Raw genomic sequence first — 17,008 nt, 5'->3', positions numbered from 1 at the left:
TGTACAAACAATGCTAACAACTCCACAGTGCATAAATTTATATACTATCCATATGACTTATCCTTGTCTAGACAGTAAAAATCTGCCCTGATATTAACACATCCAGGTTAGAGAACTGTGGAGACCTACAGATGTACTGAAGTAACACAATTTTTATGTAGGGCAAAGATATTAAAAAACAGGTTTGGTACTTCAGAATATCTGTGAGGTACTGGATTCACAGGGCACATCTCTGGGAAGGTGTAGAACCAGGAGGCATTAGCCTGGGAGCAACATCACATGAATGGCAGCGGCTGAGGATAACTGGCTGGTTCAGGCTGACTCACCCTGACAGTCGCCACTTGAGCTGAGATCTGGCTGCACAAACTTGAGCAGACTTGCTCACAGACAGAGCTCCCAGCTGCAATCACATGATGCAGCGTGGCAGGGCCATTCCCACTTGCTGTGCATAGCACGGAGCTGGAGCTTTTCCCCCTAAATCCATGCCTGGCATAACAACAGACGGCATTCCCTTCTTCTAATAATCCTGGACAAAGACTGGTTTTTAAAAGCCGAAACAAAGGGAGACAGGAGAGTTAGCACATTATCATAAACCCCACAGATCATGTGAAACACTGAGTGGAAAAAAATTCTTTTGAGCTTGCATTTTCAGAATAGCAGGAGGGATTTTCTTTTATGGGAATTTGCTGTTTTCCACAGTCAAATTAGTCTCTCTTGCTGAGAAACACGCAAAAGAGGAATTTTGAGCAAAGGAAGCACCACTCATGTCTGGATCAGGAAACTGCCTGGCAATATCTAAAACAGGAAACATCTGAACTAGAAGAAAGGTGACCAGCAAAATTGTACTCTAAATCTGAACAGATAATACAAGCAGTTAGACTATTTTGTGTTTACGGTGCCTCTTAAAAAGGTTATCAGGCAGATTGAAAAAACCTTTCTGCTTTCAAAGACTTTGTAACTCCTGACAAAAACTTCGAAGCAGTTAAGTCTACCACATTTTTCTCTTTTCTACCCTCACGTTTTTGGCAATATGTGCTGAAGCATTTAAATGAAGCCAAGAACTTGTGTTACTTGAAGCTTCATCTGTTTCTGCTGGTTTTTTTCCCTTACTTGCAATCCATTACTTGTTCAGGACAAATTATGAACAGAAGATCTATCTGTGTTAAGGGAGGAAAGAATAAAAAGGCACAGATTAAATCTGGAACAAGTCCTACTCTGAGACAAATTTCTGAAAATAATTCTTAAATAATCTTTAACAGAAAGGGATAGTAAGAAACCAAATGGTCCTACCTCATGCAGAGACAGCTTAGATCACTGGACCAGTGATCAGTAGAGTTCACTGACGCTTCTGTAAATTATTCATTAGGTCACGCCACAAAATGCAACCTCTGAGAGAATCGATTTCCCACCCCACCCACTAAAAAGGACACAAAGTGATGACTGCCAAAGACAGTATCTACCTGACACCTCTCTTCTTCCCCCCACCCTCCCTGGTTGCTGGTCTGGGAATGTAAGACATGAAGGAAACTATGCCAGAAAAACAGGAAAGACAAGAAGATGTGCTTGAAAAGTCAAAACTTCTAAAAGGTTTGGTGGAAAAAGTGTTTTGGTCCTGGTCATCTTCATGAGGGAGAATTTAATTAAGCCATTGATAAATGTAATAAAATGCATTTCCTATGAAGGAAACAACATACAGAATTGGAAGCTGTCTTTACAATAAATTCAAAAGGAGAAAGTTTGCCTGCTAACAAAACCAATTCATGACTTAAAAAGCAACTTTTTTTGTTGAAAGAACTTACATACATTTCTGATACAGGGTGTCTCCTTTAACCTTTTAATACCACACTGTTTAAAGTATACATTTCTCCCTGGAAATAAGCCAAACCACAACCAGAGTGTAAGTTAATTTATGACTTTAAATATGACTATCTACAACTGACAAAATTCAGTGGAAATACGATATTAAGTCTGAGAACTATCTTGGAAGAAGTTTTTTAATCTCAGTTTTGGAAGTATATGCTTTCATTGCAGCAACACAAGGCTTTATCTAAATGATCCCTGATAATAGTATGTATTTGCTGCTAAAGGATTTAATACTTGTTTTCTTAACAGAAATTAGAATATATAACATATATATATAAGTGTGTATCACTAATTATCTAATCGACATAATGCTAACCACAAGATAATTAAAATCAGAGTAGAAAGCCATATGAGCTGAGCCAAAGGTACGGTAGAAACCACATCTGATAACCAGTACCTGGCTCCAGTCCCTGAAAAAAGAGTTTTGAAGAGCAGCAGAGACACACCTACTCAGTGCTGACAGAAGGAAATACCAGGGGCTGCTGCTCTTGCTGTCACTGTCACCATCAGCACAACCCACTCCTTGTTGCTGCTCTTTGTCTCTATCACTCTTGAGGATCAAGCCTGTGAGAATGAGCAAGAACAAGTGGAATGGCACAGCACAGACTTTGGACTTTCTTCTGAAGCTGATGGTCCTGATGGGAAAGCCTGTGGAACTGCACTGTGCTCTATCCTGAGCTGTGGGATACAGCCACACGGCTGGGGACATCCCAGCATCACACGGTCACACAGCACCAGCTGCATTTTCTAATCTGAACCTCCCCTAGCACTTTAAGGTCATTTCCTCTCATCCTTTCACTTGAGACACAGCAGAAGAAACTGACCCCCACCTTCCTTCCCTTTGGTTCAATTTAGTTTCTCTCTGCTTTGCTACACTAAGGCCTTTTCTTGTTGGCAGAACACCATACTGCTGCAGCAACATCTCACATAAACCTGGTTTGTGTTTGGGGAGAGTTAATTCAACCTTGATCCTTCATATCTGAACTAAATCTGTGTGAAAAGCATATGCTGAACACTGCCTGATTCAACTCAGAATAGTGGCTAACATGAAAAGCTGAAACAACTTTGCATGCATGTACCTTGAAAAGCATAAAAGATTGTATCTGAGTATGCTCAAGGTTTCTTTAATTCAAAGGCCTTTCAGTAAGCTCTAGTCATTTATTTCTGCTGCTGTTGCAGTGGGTAACAGTTGCCTTTAGTTTCTTTGGATTTTTGAGAGGAGGGGTTAATAGCAATGATGCTGGAAAAAAGTCATCAATCCACTTACTAAAATGATAATAATTCCTGTTTCATGTATTTTCAAACATTAACGGGGTGTAGTCTCATTAACAAAAATAATGAGACTACACTAGAGGTGAAGTGAATTCTACACTTTCTTTGGAGTATTTTAATTTCCTGCCATTTCTCCTCAGCTTGTGGACCAGAGGATTGATGTTTTCTGAAACAAAATGGTTGGATGCTGCCCCCTTGTGAGCGGGGCCCCTGCTCCTAAGCCTGAACCACGACTGCCTAAAACCTTGTTTTCTGTAGAAAAAGCATCTGATTCTCTCGTCCCAAACTCTGGTTTGGCTGCGGCAGTATTTAACACATATGACCCACTACCTACAGCAGCAGGAAGGGCGAATACTGAGCTTCAGTAAAGGGCAAGCCAGCACTCTGAACAAGGAAAACTCATTCCCTTGATTTGTTCTGATCAATGCCAGCTTTGAGGCCTGTTACCTCAGGCTGTCAGAACACATCACAGAGGCATTATTAACTCTCACAGCTCCCATTTCGGATAGGTCAGCAGCATCGCCCTGGTTTAATCAATAGTGGGCGTGAGGCACGGGGATAGGGAATGCTGCTGGAGGCTGAGGCATTGGAGGTACTCTGACAGCTTGTCCTCAGCAGATATCTGTCCCACCACAGCCCAGCCATGTGTGAAAGCTGTTGCTGCAGGTCAGGGTAGAACCCACATCGCCTGGACCCTGCTCCAGCATTCCAGCAGAGGAACCCCTTTCTCCAGCCCCAGGTCCTGCTCACAGTCCTGAATGTATCATAGTCACAGGAACACGGAGCAGCACCGCATGTGACCTCTAACACCTCGGGGAAGGTGCTTTGTTCAAACCTCCTCAGAGGCTTCTGTCAGCCAGCGCCCTGCACCTGAGGAGGGGCTGTGGCAGCTCCTATCACCACACCAGCTACAGAGGGACGCCAGGCTCAGAGGGGAAAGGACAGGGGTTGGACATTAAGTGAAGGTTTTGGGGAGTCATCACGATCCTTGTCTTTCCCAAAAGGCCTTCCCCAAACCCTTTCTACAGCAGGATCTCGGGGGAAGCCAGGCAAGCAAACGGTGGGATTTTTTTTTTTTCCTTCCAAATGTCTCATTTTAACGCAAATTTTAACTGATTTTAATTGAGGAGCCATGGACTGGAATATTGTGTCCAGTTTTGGTCTCCTCAGTATAACAAAGACAAGGAGCTATTGAAGAGTGTCGAGCAGATGTCGTGAAGATGATGAGGAGGCTTGAGCATCTCTTATGAGGAGAGACTGCAGGAGCTGGGGCTGTTTACTCTGAACAGAAGACTGAAAGGACATCTCATTAATGATATGACAGGATGAGGAGCAATGGCCATAAACTAAAACACACGAGGTTTTACCTCAGCATGAGGAAGAACTTGTTGGCGGTAGCAGAGCACTGCCCAGGGAGGTGTTCCTCTCTGGAGACTTTCCAAATCAGCATTCCACCTGCTCCAGGTGGCCCTGCATTGTACGGGGGGTTGGACAGGGGATCTCCAGAGGTCCCTTCCGCCCCCAAAGACTCCGTGCCGCTGTGTGTGACTCACAGAGCCTGTGCCCGCCGCCTGCAGCCCCGTGAGGGCTCGGGGCTCCCCTCAGGCGGGCCCGGCGCCCTCCGCTCAGGCGCTGCGCGGCCACCCCGCAGGGTCCTGGCGGCCGTGGGGCCCTGTGCCGTACAGCATGGCGGCGCTGTGGCGGCGCCCGCGTCCGCCCGCACTGTCGGGGCTGTGCCGTACGCTCCGAGCGCTCTCAGGTACGCGGTACCCGCGGGGCTGGGCCCGGCAGCAGCCGCGCCTTTGTGGCTCCCCGCGGGAGGCGGCTGCCCGCGCTTTCCGACGCCCAAAGCGCCCGGAGAAGGTCCCCCGAGCCTTTCCCACCGCCCGCAGCTGCAGGACTCGAGCGGCTGCTCTGGGGGCCGGGCCGCCTCCCCGCTGTGGCCCGAGGCGGCCATCCGTGAGGGCTCTGGCAGCCGCCGCCGCGCCCGGTGCTCCCGCGGGGCCCGTCCCTCGGAGCCTGGGCGCTGAGGGAGCCCCCCGTTCAGGGGACGGTGCAGCGGGGTGGGGGCTCCGCAGTGTGGCTGGGGCTGCCCCAGAGGCAGCCAAACCTCTCCTGCGGAATGAGTAGCAAAGGTAGCGGCCCTCCCATCCCGCTCGGCTGCCAGGGGAAGCGCCCCGGGCCGGGCTCGGATGCTGCGCGGGCCCGGTGCCCGCCCTGCCCGTGACTGCTCCGAAAGCAGCGGCGCCCTGTGCCCTGTCACAAGGAGTCATCGCTCACCTGCGGCTGCTCCTGACGCCGGGGCCGGGTCGTGCCGAGGCCGGTCTGTGCCGATGCCGAGGTGGCAGCAGGGGCCAGCTTCCCTCTGGCCGCACCCCACGCCCCGGCAAGGCACACACGGCATATAAAGCTTTTAGTCCGATAATGCGACCCCGCGGAAAAATATCTGCGTAGAACTTGCTGCAGTAATGCCGAGACAGAGACCTGTACTGGATCTCAGTTGCATTAATTATGAGCCCCTTGAGACATTGTGTAAAATTTTAATATATTTCCTCACTTCGTTTGAAGTTCTTTATTTTCTGTATTTCATTCATAAAACCGGAGTAGATAGCGTAATGAACAAACTACAGCGCTAGAGTAAAGTGAGGCAAACCCAAATCAGCAAGAATCAGTTGTAAAAGCAGGTGTACTCACATCCTTACATACCTCTCCCATCTTCTGGTCTGTTTCTATTCCTTTTTTTCACGTCCTCTTCACAGGAAAGAATGAGTATGATCTTCTGGTCATTGGTGGAGGGTCTGGAGGCCTTGCTTGTGCAAAAGAAGGTTTGTATGTATAAAAACTAACAGAAGTTTTGTTTAACTTCAGTGAGGTGTAAGGAAACTAAAGGAGGTGTTGCTAATAATCTTGGAGCTGTTTAAGAAGCACAGTATGTACTCCAGTGCTTGCACATTAATCATTAACTTAGCTCCATATGGTTAATCTGCAGATTGATTCACATCCTCAGACAGTGTGATCTTGTTTGGCTTTCCTCTTAACCTTTTAAAAAATATTTATTCTTTTGTCATGGGAAAAACTAATAAGCTTTCATTTCACTGTTGTAAAAGTGTTCAGAGTACCTCCATGGATACTGTATTTTTTAATACCATTTCTCATTTATGTGTTAAAACAACAATCCCTTCAGACTATGTCCGAGCACTAACTGCTGTATAGAACCTTGCCCATTTGTATCTCAGGGTAACATGTTCGACAGCCCACAGTGTTCTTAAACATGTCATTTGAGGTCAAATTGCATTTTTAGGGTCAGTGGAAGCTGGAGGCCCCAGTCTGGGTTATTAAGCATCTTGCAGAGAATTTGCTGACTACACAGGCAGGTTGGGTCTCTGGTCTGGTGTCTGGAGTTAGACATTAAAAAAACACCAGCTGTCATCTCCTGTATTTTATCTGTATCTGTGCTACTAAAAATGTTTATGTTTGTGTATTTCTGCTTCCTCTAAATGCCTTACCTTTCTTCTTTGTTTAAAGCTGCTCAGTTTGGAAGAAAAGTGGCTGTTGTGGATTATGTTGAACCTTCCCCGCAAGGTATGGAAGAGAAATACCAGGGTATTAATTGGAAATACAGTATAATTCAGTTGCTCAAGTGTGCAGGCTGCTCCAGAGAGTAGTGTCCAAAGCCACACTCTCTGCTTTGCTTGGAGTAAAAGTCCTTAAGCTCAGCTTGTGCCATGGCTTCTTGTTCTCTCCAAGATGAACCAGCTGTGCCTGCTCTCCTGCACATGAAGCTTGTTAACAGTGCTTGATGATACCATTTATAGTAGACTTTGGACTTTAACAAGTGAGAATATTCCCTCTGTCAAAATGTTATTTACAATTTCTAAAAATTACAAATTGTGTCATGTTGAGGCTCCTCTTGTACAATGCATAAAATGAGATGTGCAAACGTGAATGTTTAGTTACTGAATCTTCAGAGCTCTGAGATACATCTTGAGATGGTTTGAATTTTAGAAGAAAAATATACCGAGATGGTTTTTATCAAACAAATGAGCACAAAGAAAGTTAGAAACTGACCTGTAGGAGACGGTAAACTGTGCTTTTACAAAACTTTTTACTTCTTATGTACCCAATTGCATTGTTACACTAATCTGATGCATTTTCTTTTTCTTTTTTTTTTTTTTTTTTTTCCCCCAAGGAACCACATGGGGTCTTGGTGGAACTTGTGTGAATGTTGGCTGCATTCCTAAAAAGCTTATGCATCAAGCAGCCCTTTTAGGGAGTGCCCTTAAAGATGCCCAACACTATGGCTGGAATATATCCCAACCTGTTCATCATACCTGGTAAAGACTGTTGCCCATCTCCATTCCTGTGTGCTGAAAATGTATAGCAATAACCTTTTCCCAGTTGATGTTTATTAGGGGACAGTTAAGGAAGTGAATTTTGCATGTGAAATTTTAGCCTAGTACTTGTTTAAAAAACAGAACTAATTACTGATTTCTTGGGGCAGAAATTGTATTGATTTGGACTTGATTATTTGCTTTTACAACAAAAAGTACTGTGGTTCATTCCTCATTTTCAGCAGTTTCCTACATTTTTTGTGTTGCATAACCTGAACTTGTAATATAATGACTTCATGGATCAGTTTATTGTTTTGTGACAGGTCTGTGATGGCACAAGGTGTTCAGAATTATGTGAAATCCTTGAACTGGGGACACAGAGTGCAGCTACAAGAAAAGTAAATAAGACTTTGAAGTTCATCTTTCTTCCCATAGCCAAGGAGGTTCTCTTGACCTTGTAGAATTGCAGAATTGCCTTTGCAGTTTCTATCTAGAGCTAGTATTTTGAGTCTCTCCGTCCTTTCTGCTGGGGTCTGTAAGTGCTCTTGTCAATGCAAGGGGTCTCTTCCTCTCCCATTTTCCTTTTTGGTGAAATAGTGGTTGACACTGGCCATACACAAAAGCTTTTTGCAGTGTAGTGATGCTCTCTTTAGTCTGGAGAGGTTTTGCATTAATATAAAGCAGGCAAGGTTTCTTAAGAAACTTTTGATCTCATCCTCCAAAATTTCTATGCCATACAAACCCACAGCTAACACTATGCTAGAGCAGCAAATTTGTTGTTGTTGTTGTTTTGGGGTTTTTTTGTGGTTTTTTGGGGGGTTTTTTGTTGTTTTGTTTTGGTTTTTTTGGGTTTTTTGTTTGTTTGTTTGCTTTCAGTGCAGAAATGGTTCCAAGTTTTTCAGCATGCAGTTCCTTTTATAGAGAAATTATATTAATAGAAAATGTAACATATTCTAGTCTTGTTACTCCTGCTGAGTCACTTTGGTGTGTTCTCAAATGAGCATGGTATCAGAAATGCTATAGATAGCACTAGTAATGCTATGGCTAACTGAAAATGTCTTTTTTGAAGAGGTCAATAAACCTGATCTCAAAGTTTGTTACAAAGTTAGTTACTTTCCTGTATAGAGTTAAGTGTGACACAGGAATTAAGTGACAAATTATGACAGAGCTGCAAACAGTCCTATGAAATGAGATTCCTTCCTTTTACTGCTCTGTGCCTGTTTGGTACCCTTTTTAGCACTTAAATACAGAAAAAGTAGCTGATTCTATTTCATACCTACTCTTATTAAATGTGCATTGCTGATGCTGTTTTCTTCTAAACAGGAAGGTGAAATATTTCAACATAAAAGGAAGTTTTTCTGATCCCCATACAGTCCGTGGTTTAACAAAAGCAGGTAAAGAGGTGAGCTCCTGTGCTGATTTCTGCAGTGTTGCTCACTTTGAACATTTCAGGTCATTTGGAATCATTAGATTGTCCTTTTGGAGATTGCTTGAGGTATTCAGTATTGTTTTGGTGAGTGAGATTTGCATTTTCCACTTAGAGAAGTTGTTTATGAACTTCACTGCTGCGTGTCCCTGGCCTGGCCTGTTGGATGCTGTTGCTTTTTTTTCTGCAGATGGGAATGCTGAGACAAAAGATTTTTGTTTGATACGGTCAGTCATGCTGATGCTTACAGAAATATAAGTTCTGAGAATTAGGTTACTCTGAGCTGTTTCCCTCCTTCAGGTGATTTGTAGGGGTGATTAACTCGGTAATACCAAATTGTGTGTGGGAGGCAGTTAGTGTGAATGCACAGCTGGGTCACATAACAGAGTGATGGCCATTGAGCCTATTTAACAAGGCCTGAACGTGCCTTTTTAACACCTGTTTGAGGGCAATTGTTTAATGTTACTGATTAATATCAGCTTGAATATCAGGTCTTCGGGGGTAGGTGCCTAGAATTTTCTAGAAACATTCTTTTGAGGTAGCTTGACTCCAGACCTGAGATAGAATTTGCTGCTGTGATGTGTGTGTTTTATCCTGACAAGCAATTGATTTTAAAATGGTGTCATTTGTGCATAACTATTGCTTCCAAGTAGTCATCAGAATCTTGCTCCGTGTAAGGTGTAAGAACAATTGCACAGTTAACATTAAAACAAAACCTAGTAAAGAATGGGTAGGAGAAATTCTGCACATAATAATCTCCATCTTTTTTTAATTCATTGCTGATTATTATGTCACATAAATGGCAGATGGTAGTGCCAGCTTTATCATTCCTCACTCATTTGTATGTAGATGAAATCCAAAGACCAATAGAAGGATTGCAAATATTGGTTTTGATTTTTGATTGTTTTTGGTTTTGTTTTTAGACTGTTGTTACTGCAGATAATATTGTCATTGCTACTGGAGGAAGACCAAAATACCCTGTGGATGTAAGTCACCCTTCCGTTTCACAGCCCCAGTGCTTTGCTGGTTGAGATGCAGAACACGGTGAAGGAGGATAATAAATGTAAAAATAAAGCAGCATATGGGAGATTTTTGTATTTTTGTCACACAAAAAATTGTCTTTTCTAAAAAGCCATTTTTTATGTAGAGCATTTCCATAGACAACAATTTGCTCTGATTTGGTATGTCAGTCTTGCTTAGGGCTGTAGGATAATTGAGGTTGGAAGTCAGCAGCCCCAGGTATATTCCTGTGGGTCTGCTCTTCAGCCAACACAGCCCAAGTTGCTATTAGCTGTTATTGCTGGCAGGATTTGCATTGTAGATTCACCTGTGTGTAAATAGGTTGCAGGTGCACTGGAGTATGGAATCACAAGTGATGATCTGTTCTGGTTAAAGGAATCCCCTGGAAAAACGTAAGTTACCTTACCCTGTAAGTATATATACTTATACCCAGTAATAGATGCTGACATTCTTACCTTTGCTATATGGCAAGGTGAAAAAAGTTCAAAATTGCCTTTTGCACACCAATTTTTCTTCTGTTTTCCTTCTGAAAATGTGCTTTAATATGCATCAATATCATGCTACCAAACTTCATTAGTAACTGATAGATCTTCCCCTCCTCCTCTTATGAAATTCCTTTCTAAAATCAAATGAACCTTTCCACGGTGTTAGGTTGTGCTGTAGCGATTACACCCCGGGTCACAAGAGGGCAGCAAGAGCTCACCCGGGCACTGCTCAGTCCCGGTTCCTCGATTAGGGGAGAAACTCCACCATCATTTTGAATTTTCCTAAATTGTGGCAGTTCTCATAACACAAGAAAATATAATGAGGCGTTTGGTTTACTTTCACTTTGGAAGATATTGTTTAACTGAAATATTAAAACACTGGTTTTAATGGAAATACTAAGATGCCGTAGTTGTTTTTTACAGCACATAGCACAGTAAGATTCTGACTCAACACTGCGCTACAGAGCAATTTCCTGGTGAAGATAATTGTGATAGGAAATACAGATTTGCTACCCTGAAGATCAAATAATGCTATCTTTTTGTCGTCTCTATTGAGCAATTATAGAAAAAGCAAAAGACTTTTCCAACTCTGGTGTTCTTGCAAACAAGAATACTGGTGTTTTTGCAAAGAAACATAGTTGCCATTTATGGGAGTAACTTTCTAATATAAAAAAACGAACTGTGTTAAGCTAAACTTCAAATAGATAAATGAGGCTTCTAGGTACGGTTTTGGAAAGAAAGAAAATTTGCTGTTGTTTGTAATGTATCAGTCACCTCTTGAATTTTAAAAGCATGATTTATGTGAGGAAGTTGTTTTTAAGAAAAGCAACACCCACCCCCCCAAAAAACACCCCACCCGAACCAAAATATAAGATTTGTCCTTGTGAGATGTTTCTGTGAAAATGTGGCTCTTGTCCAGTTGCTGCTAATGCAAGTTGTAACAGTGTAATGTGGGAGTCTAGTGTTTATATGGTGCATTCCTGAGATTTAGTCAAAATAAGCCTGCAGGGGCTACAGTAGCATTTCTGTGCTTTATCAGGCTGTGTCTTAGCAAATGAAGGAGGGAGTTGTTAAAGGTTTGTTTCTGTCGGATTTGTTTCTGTTATAAATATTCCCAAGGTTCAGTTTAACACCTTTTGTTTTTAGTCTGAGCTGTGTTGTAGTTATTCTTTCTTTTCTCCCTCTCCAAGTGTACATAGCTCAGCTACAAATTACATGCCTGGAGGTTACAGAACTGTCAGTCCTGCAGTTATTCATTTTTATTTTTTTTTAAAGGTAAACCATTAACCAACTTAAAAGTCCCTTAGATATACAAACACAGGGAAGAAACTCACTACTGAGATGAAGGATTTTGGCAGAGTGAATTAGAAAAGATGCCTTGAAATGTGTTGAGAATGAGTGAGAGATTGAGCAGGTGTGAACAAGACTAGGTTCTGCTTTCCAAACTTTTCCTTTAGACACTGACAATGCCCAGGAACCCCATTTTGTACAAGAAGGTGTGAATAATGTGGGGCTGATGCTGTCAATAAGTGCCAGCTGACATGTATTTTTTATCTAATGAAAAAGAAGATCAAGGCCAAATTACAGAAATTGGCATTCTTTTCCCTGTGAATCTCCAGTAGATATTTCTTTATGGGCAGTATGAAGCTTTTTGCAGCAGTTCCCAGGAGCTGCATGCTAATGAGGGAGTGATCATCCATTCACAGATGAATCAGATGCCCTGATGCTGGCAAAATTATTTCCCATTATGTTAAATTGTTTGTCAAACATAAACCCCAGACTAGCAGATTTTAATCGCTTTTACTCAACCTATTCTCTGTACACCTTCAGAAGTTGTGTGTTTTTATTGTAGGATAGAGAGATGTTATCTGGAGGCTTTTGTGAGAAAACATGTGTTGTACTGACTGTGCAGTCCCTGGGGCTTATGGAGCTGCAGCCTCCATGTCTGCACTCCTCAGAAGTTTGAAAGCATTGCTCTTAAAACTGGGGAGTGCTGCAGATTGGTTTAGGGTATAAGGCATAGGCCACAAGCCCATTCAAAAACCTAACAAAATACTTTGTTGTCAGCGGAAATACTGTGTGGGATGCATCTCCCAACTGTGAGATTTTAACAGATCTGTATAAGACACAAACAGCACGGGAGTGCACGTGCAGCCTGTCCAGCAGCTGAGTGTTAATGGCAGCCTGCAGAGCAGGGACTGAGCATTCTGCTTTTGTGCCCAGCAAATGTAGGGAACTGAGGATGTGGTCAGGAGAGAGAGGAACTGCTGCAGTGTAGGGAGCAACTGGGGACAGAGATGGAAACTGCTGTGCTGCAGAGCTGAAACACCTCATAAACTGCAAGTGTTGATAGACAATTTCAATGATATTCTTGATTGAAAGGGTGTGAAATATTGGGAGAGACAGGAGCTGGAGTTTTATTTAAGAACTGAAGTGGATATATTTGGTAAATACCAGTCTAAGTAAATCTATTAAACCCATTTTCTATAATAGCCTACACAAATGTTTGAAGACAGGAAGGGCAAATATTTGGCATTTGGAAAAACACAACAATTAAAAATCAGATTATCAATAAAAATGAAATTTAGCAGTGAATAAAATCCTGCACTGAAAGCTGTAATCTACTTGATAGGAAGAAATAATCTAATTGATAAACTATCCCCATGTGCTGAAAGATGAGCTGTCAGGGAAGAAGCTTGGCCTGGCTGAATGGAGACTTTTGGCTGGAACTCAGGGTAAAAGGAGTGATTATGCCCCTGAGAGAAGAGGGAGGACTACAAGGATGCCATGAGGTTGTGCAGGGAGAAAATTAGAAGGGGCCAAAACCCAATTAGAACTTAACCTGGCTACTGCTGTAAAAGGCAATAAAAATGTTTCTATAAATACAGTAGCAACAAAAGGAGGGCTCAGGAGAATCCCCATCTTTATTGGCTGTGGCAGCGGGAGAAGCATAGTAATAAGGGTAAGGAAAAGGCTGAGTTACTTAGTGCCTTCTTTGCTTCAGTCCTTAATAGTAAGAATAGTTGTTCTGAGGGTGTCCAACCCCTGAGCTGAAAGATGGGGACAGGGAAAAGAAGGAAGCCCCCATAAATCATGAGGACTTGGTTAGAAACCTGCTATGACACTTGGACATGCACAAGTCCAAGGGGCTGGATGGGATCCACCCCACGGTGCTGATGGAAGAGTTGGCTGAGCCACCCCCCAAATTTACCAGCAGTCCTGGCTAACTGGGGGATCCCAGCTGGCTGGAAGTTGGCAAATGGGACACCCACATCAGGAAATTTTTTTTCTGGTTGTGCAAAAAATGCACAAGCTCATTCCACTGCTGTCTTCTTTTCTACTTTTTCTGTAACAGGTTGGTTGTTGGAGCCAGCTGTATCCTTTGAAAACCCTGTGATGATCTATGATTATGAGTAGCATAACAGTCTTTCCTATGAAAGTTCAGTTTTTCACAATTCCTTTGCTCATATCATATAGTTGAGTTGGTAAGAGAATAGTAATAGTTTTCCATGCAGTAGCATCATGGAAATTAAGATCAGATGAGGATCAATTCTCAGAATCTTAAATCCAGTATCAGCTATGTTAACTACAAGACTTCCAAGTTTTATTCTATGTACAAAGGCAAGCTAAAGATGTCTGTGTGAGGAAACTTGGTATCTCCAAGTAAAAAGCCCACTTGTACAGTACTTATATATTTTGTTTATTGAAATTATTGTTTACATTTGCTTAACTGGTGTGTCACCAGATGTTTCCCTTGAGTGTGCTGGTTTTCTGACAGGCATTGGATTGGACACCACAGTCATGATGAGAAGTGTTCCACTTCGTGGGTTTGACCAGGCAAGTACAGAATATCTTACATCTCCTTATCGAGCAAATAAATTAAAAGATAGATTTCATTATTTTTATGTCCTAAAGAAATAATGTTGTTTGCATCTCCATACATTTCCTAGTACGTGCACAGTTTTTGAGGTGGGAGTATTGTTGTTTAAGTGGCAGTGACAAAGACCACTTGTGGTAGTGACACTAGTGACAGTTCCTGGTTGTATGTCACCCTCTCCCACTTTAAGGAGTGGCTTCCTTAAAACTAGTGTCTTGTGTGCCTTAAAACTGGTGGCATGAGTTTGCAAAACATTGTATAAGAATAATTCTTGGGATTTACACTTGGGATTGAAGAAACTGACACCTGTAACAGCGTGAGGCCTGAGCCAGCAGGGAATAATAGTGTGTGGCACTTGGTCAAACACTTACAGTAGGGCTTGCTGGGAGAACTTGATCCTCTGTAGGCAGCAAGAGCACAATGGCCATACCAAAGTTAATCAAGTATTAATGGAGATAAAATAATTATGTTCAGTCTGCAGCCACATTAAGTCTGATGGAAACTGATTAGTGAGCGCTCATGTTTCTGAAGAGACATAACCCTGCTGTTGCCTTCATATTAGTTAATATCAACTCTGAAAATAAAGTTTTGTAAGCTGAGAGAGCTGTGTGGAGTTGTTCTATGTGAGTGGTTTTGTAATAATATCCTTTAAGTAATAAACATACTCTGTCAAAGTGCAGCCTGAGTTCCTGCAGTCAAGAGCACTGATGTCTTTGGATAAACCTGTTGATGCCACATTTTACTACCACAGTGTGGCGTGGCATAATTTCAAACAGGTTCTTAGGACAAAAGTATTACTCTTTTGTATTAGAACTTCCCATGAAATCCTAGTGTTTCATAATCATTCCAGAGAAATGTCAGGTATTATGGCAAAAGTAAATATCTTTCTTCCACTGTTTTATGGAAGTATTGAATTTTCATCAAACTACTAGAAAGTTGTAATTATGGTAGTGGTAAATTGAATGTGCTCTAGATTGTATAAACAACAAATGCTTTAAAAGCAACCATTTTATTAATAATCTGTTTTATTTTTTTAGAAGAATTTGAGTATTCAGGTGTAGGTTCCTCTTGGAATGGAGTTGCAGGTCATAGTGGCTCCCTAAATTATCATTATAGTAACTAAGTGATAAAGACTGTTTGAAATGCACAAGGTATTTACTGGGGTTTCCTGAACCCAGCTGAAGGAGGGATTTACATTAAAAAGATCATATATCTAAGAAAAAACAATTTGTTTCACTACTCAACAGCAAATGGCTTCTTTGGTAACTGAGCACATGGAATCTTATGGCACAAAATTTTTAAAGAGATGTTTCCCAACTAAAGTTGAAAAATTGAAGAGCAACAGATTGCAAGTCACTTGGAAAAATGCTGACCTGGACACAGAAGAAACTGATTCTTTTGACACCGTTATGTGGGCAGTAGGTAAATATGATTTTCTTAACGTTTCTTTGCAATGCTTTCCATTCTGAAAGTGAAGTCACTTCACCATGGGGTCAAATAGCACCCCCCCTGCCCCCCAATCAAATGTTTAGTGACTTAAACATTGATACTTGTTTAATTATTTTCTTGCATGCCTGACTCGTTAATTTCCAATATAAAAAATCATTAAAGGTACAGTGAATGGAAGACGTCTGTGGTAACTATTTTTGCGGTAACTATTTTGTGGTAATTATTAGTTTGTGGTAACTATTTTTTTGGAGACCATCTAGTCTTCCTCACTTTTCCTAGAGTAAGAACATGAATTCCAGCAAGCTGTGGTTTGCAGGTAGTGTTATCTAAGTCCATACTCTTGATTGATTCATGAAGCTATTCACTGTCAATGCATCTTTATCTTGTTTAAGAGGTTGCCATTTCTTCTAGGATTTTTTCCAAACTGCAGCCACCATCCAGTTCAGAGAAAGAAAAAATAACTGTCTCTAAAAACCCAAGCTTATTGCAGTGAACATTGAAACTCTATAGCTTTTGGAGATCTGGTTAGGGACTTCCAAATATCTCAAACCCTTTGGAACTGACATACGATGACTATGAGTAAATTGGTTTAAAAGAAGGCTGTGACAAATGTCTGTGAGCATAATCACCAGAAATGGGAATCAAATCTGGGGTTTGCCTCCTTTGAGACAAATGCTACTTCCTGCAAGGACTAACACACTAAATGATATATGGTACAATGCTCCAGCCCACAGGAATGAAAATATTCCTTCAGTGTTGTCTCCCTAAGCTGCTCATTTGTCGCTGTTACAACTCTGTCCTCAGTTCCTGTATTGGTTCTGATGGGCTGTAAGCCCACCAGAGTAGGAGACCTATTGTCTTTTGTGCATATAAAGCTTTGTGAATATCTGGAATTCTAGATCAATAATGGATATCTAAAGGTAGTAGCTGTAGGCAGATGATATCTGGCAAACAAAGTAAATAGGCTTAAACGTACTGCGCAGGAAATCTGTTTTGATGCAGACAAATAATCGGTTTTACTAGCAGCTTTAGTAATCCCCTTGACTGCTTTATATTCTTTTTATCTGGCACTACTGTTTTAGAGTAGTGGGGATGCATTACTCTTTCATTTGTTTATAACATAAATTTAATTTTTGTGGTTGTAGCATAGATCCATTACGGGATCAGAAACACATTGCTTACAGCATTTTGTATTTTGCCCAGTGGAATTAATCTACTGTCCAGTTGTTCCTTTTCCCTGGTTAAATCAGCTTTATATCTTCCTAATACTCCAAAGAGAGAGCAG

The 17,008-nt window shown here is 41.8% G+C and overlaps 2 protein-coding genes across 2 annotated transcripts in view; one reads left to right on the top strand and one right to left on the bottom strand.

Annotated features, from left to right (window-relative positions):
- Positions 1-17,008, bottom strand: part of TANGO2 (transport and golgi organization 2 homolog) — a 423,798-nt gene that overhangs the window by 302,860 nt on the left and 103,930 nt on the right. The window lies entirely within an intron of this gene.
- Positions 4,813-17,008, top strand: part of TXNRD2 (thioredoxin reductase 2) — a 31,033-nt gene continuing 18,837 nt past the window's right edge. The window contains exons 1-11 of the mRNA XM_066331437.1: positions 4,813-4,894; positions 5,895-5,960; positions 6,661-6,717; positions 7,325-7,469; positions 7,790-7,864; positions 8,790-8,868; positions 9,816-9,878; positions 10,234-10,304; positions 13,753-13,772; positions 14,143-14,234; positions 15,522-15,696. Of these exons, the coding sequence (XP_066187534.1) occupies positions 4,822-4,894; positions 5,895-5,960; positions 6,661-6,717; positions 7,325-7,469; positions 7,790-7,864; positions 8,790-8,868; positions 9,816-9,878; positions 10,234-10,304; positions 13,753-13,772; positions 14,143-14,234; positions 15,522-15,696 (916 nt within the window). The 5' untranslated portion in view covers positions 4,813-4,821. The remainder of the gene's footprint in view (positions 4,895-5,894; positions 5,961-6,660; positions 6,718-7,324; positions 7,470-7,789; positions 7,865-8,789; positions 8,869-9,815; positions 9,879-10,233; positions 10,305-13,752; positions 13,773-14,142; positions 14,235-15,521; positions 15,697-17,008) is intronic.

The sequence above is a fragment of the Sylvia atricapilla genome, chromosome 17, assembly GCF_009819655.1.
Source record: "Sylvia atricapilla isolate bSylAtr1 chromosome 17, bSylAtr1.pri, whole genome shotgun sequence".
NCBI classification, from domain to species: Eukaryota; Metazoa; Chordata; class Aves; order Passeriformes; family Sylviidae; genus Sylvia; species Sylvia atricapilla.
This window is presented reverse-complemented; position numbering and strand designations above follow the sequence as displayed.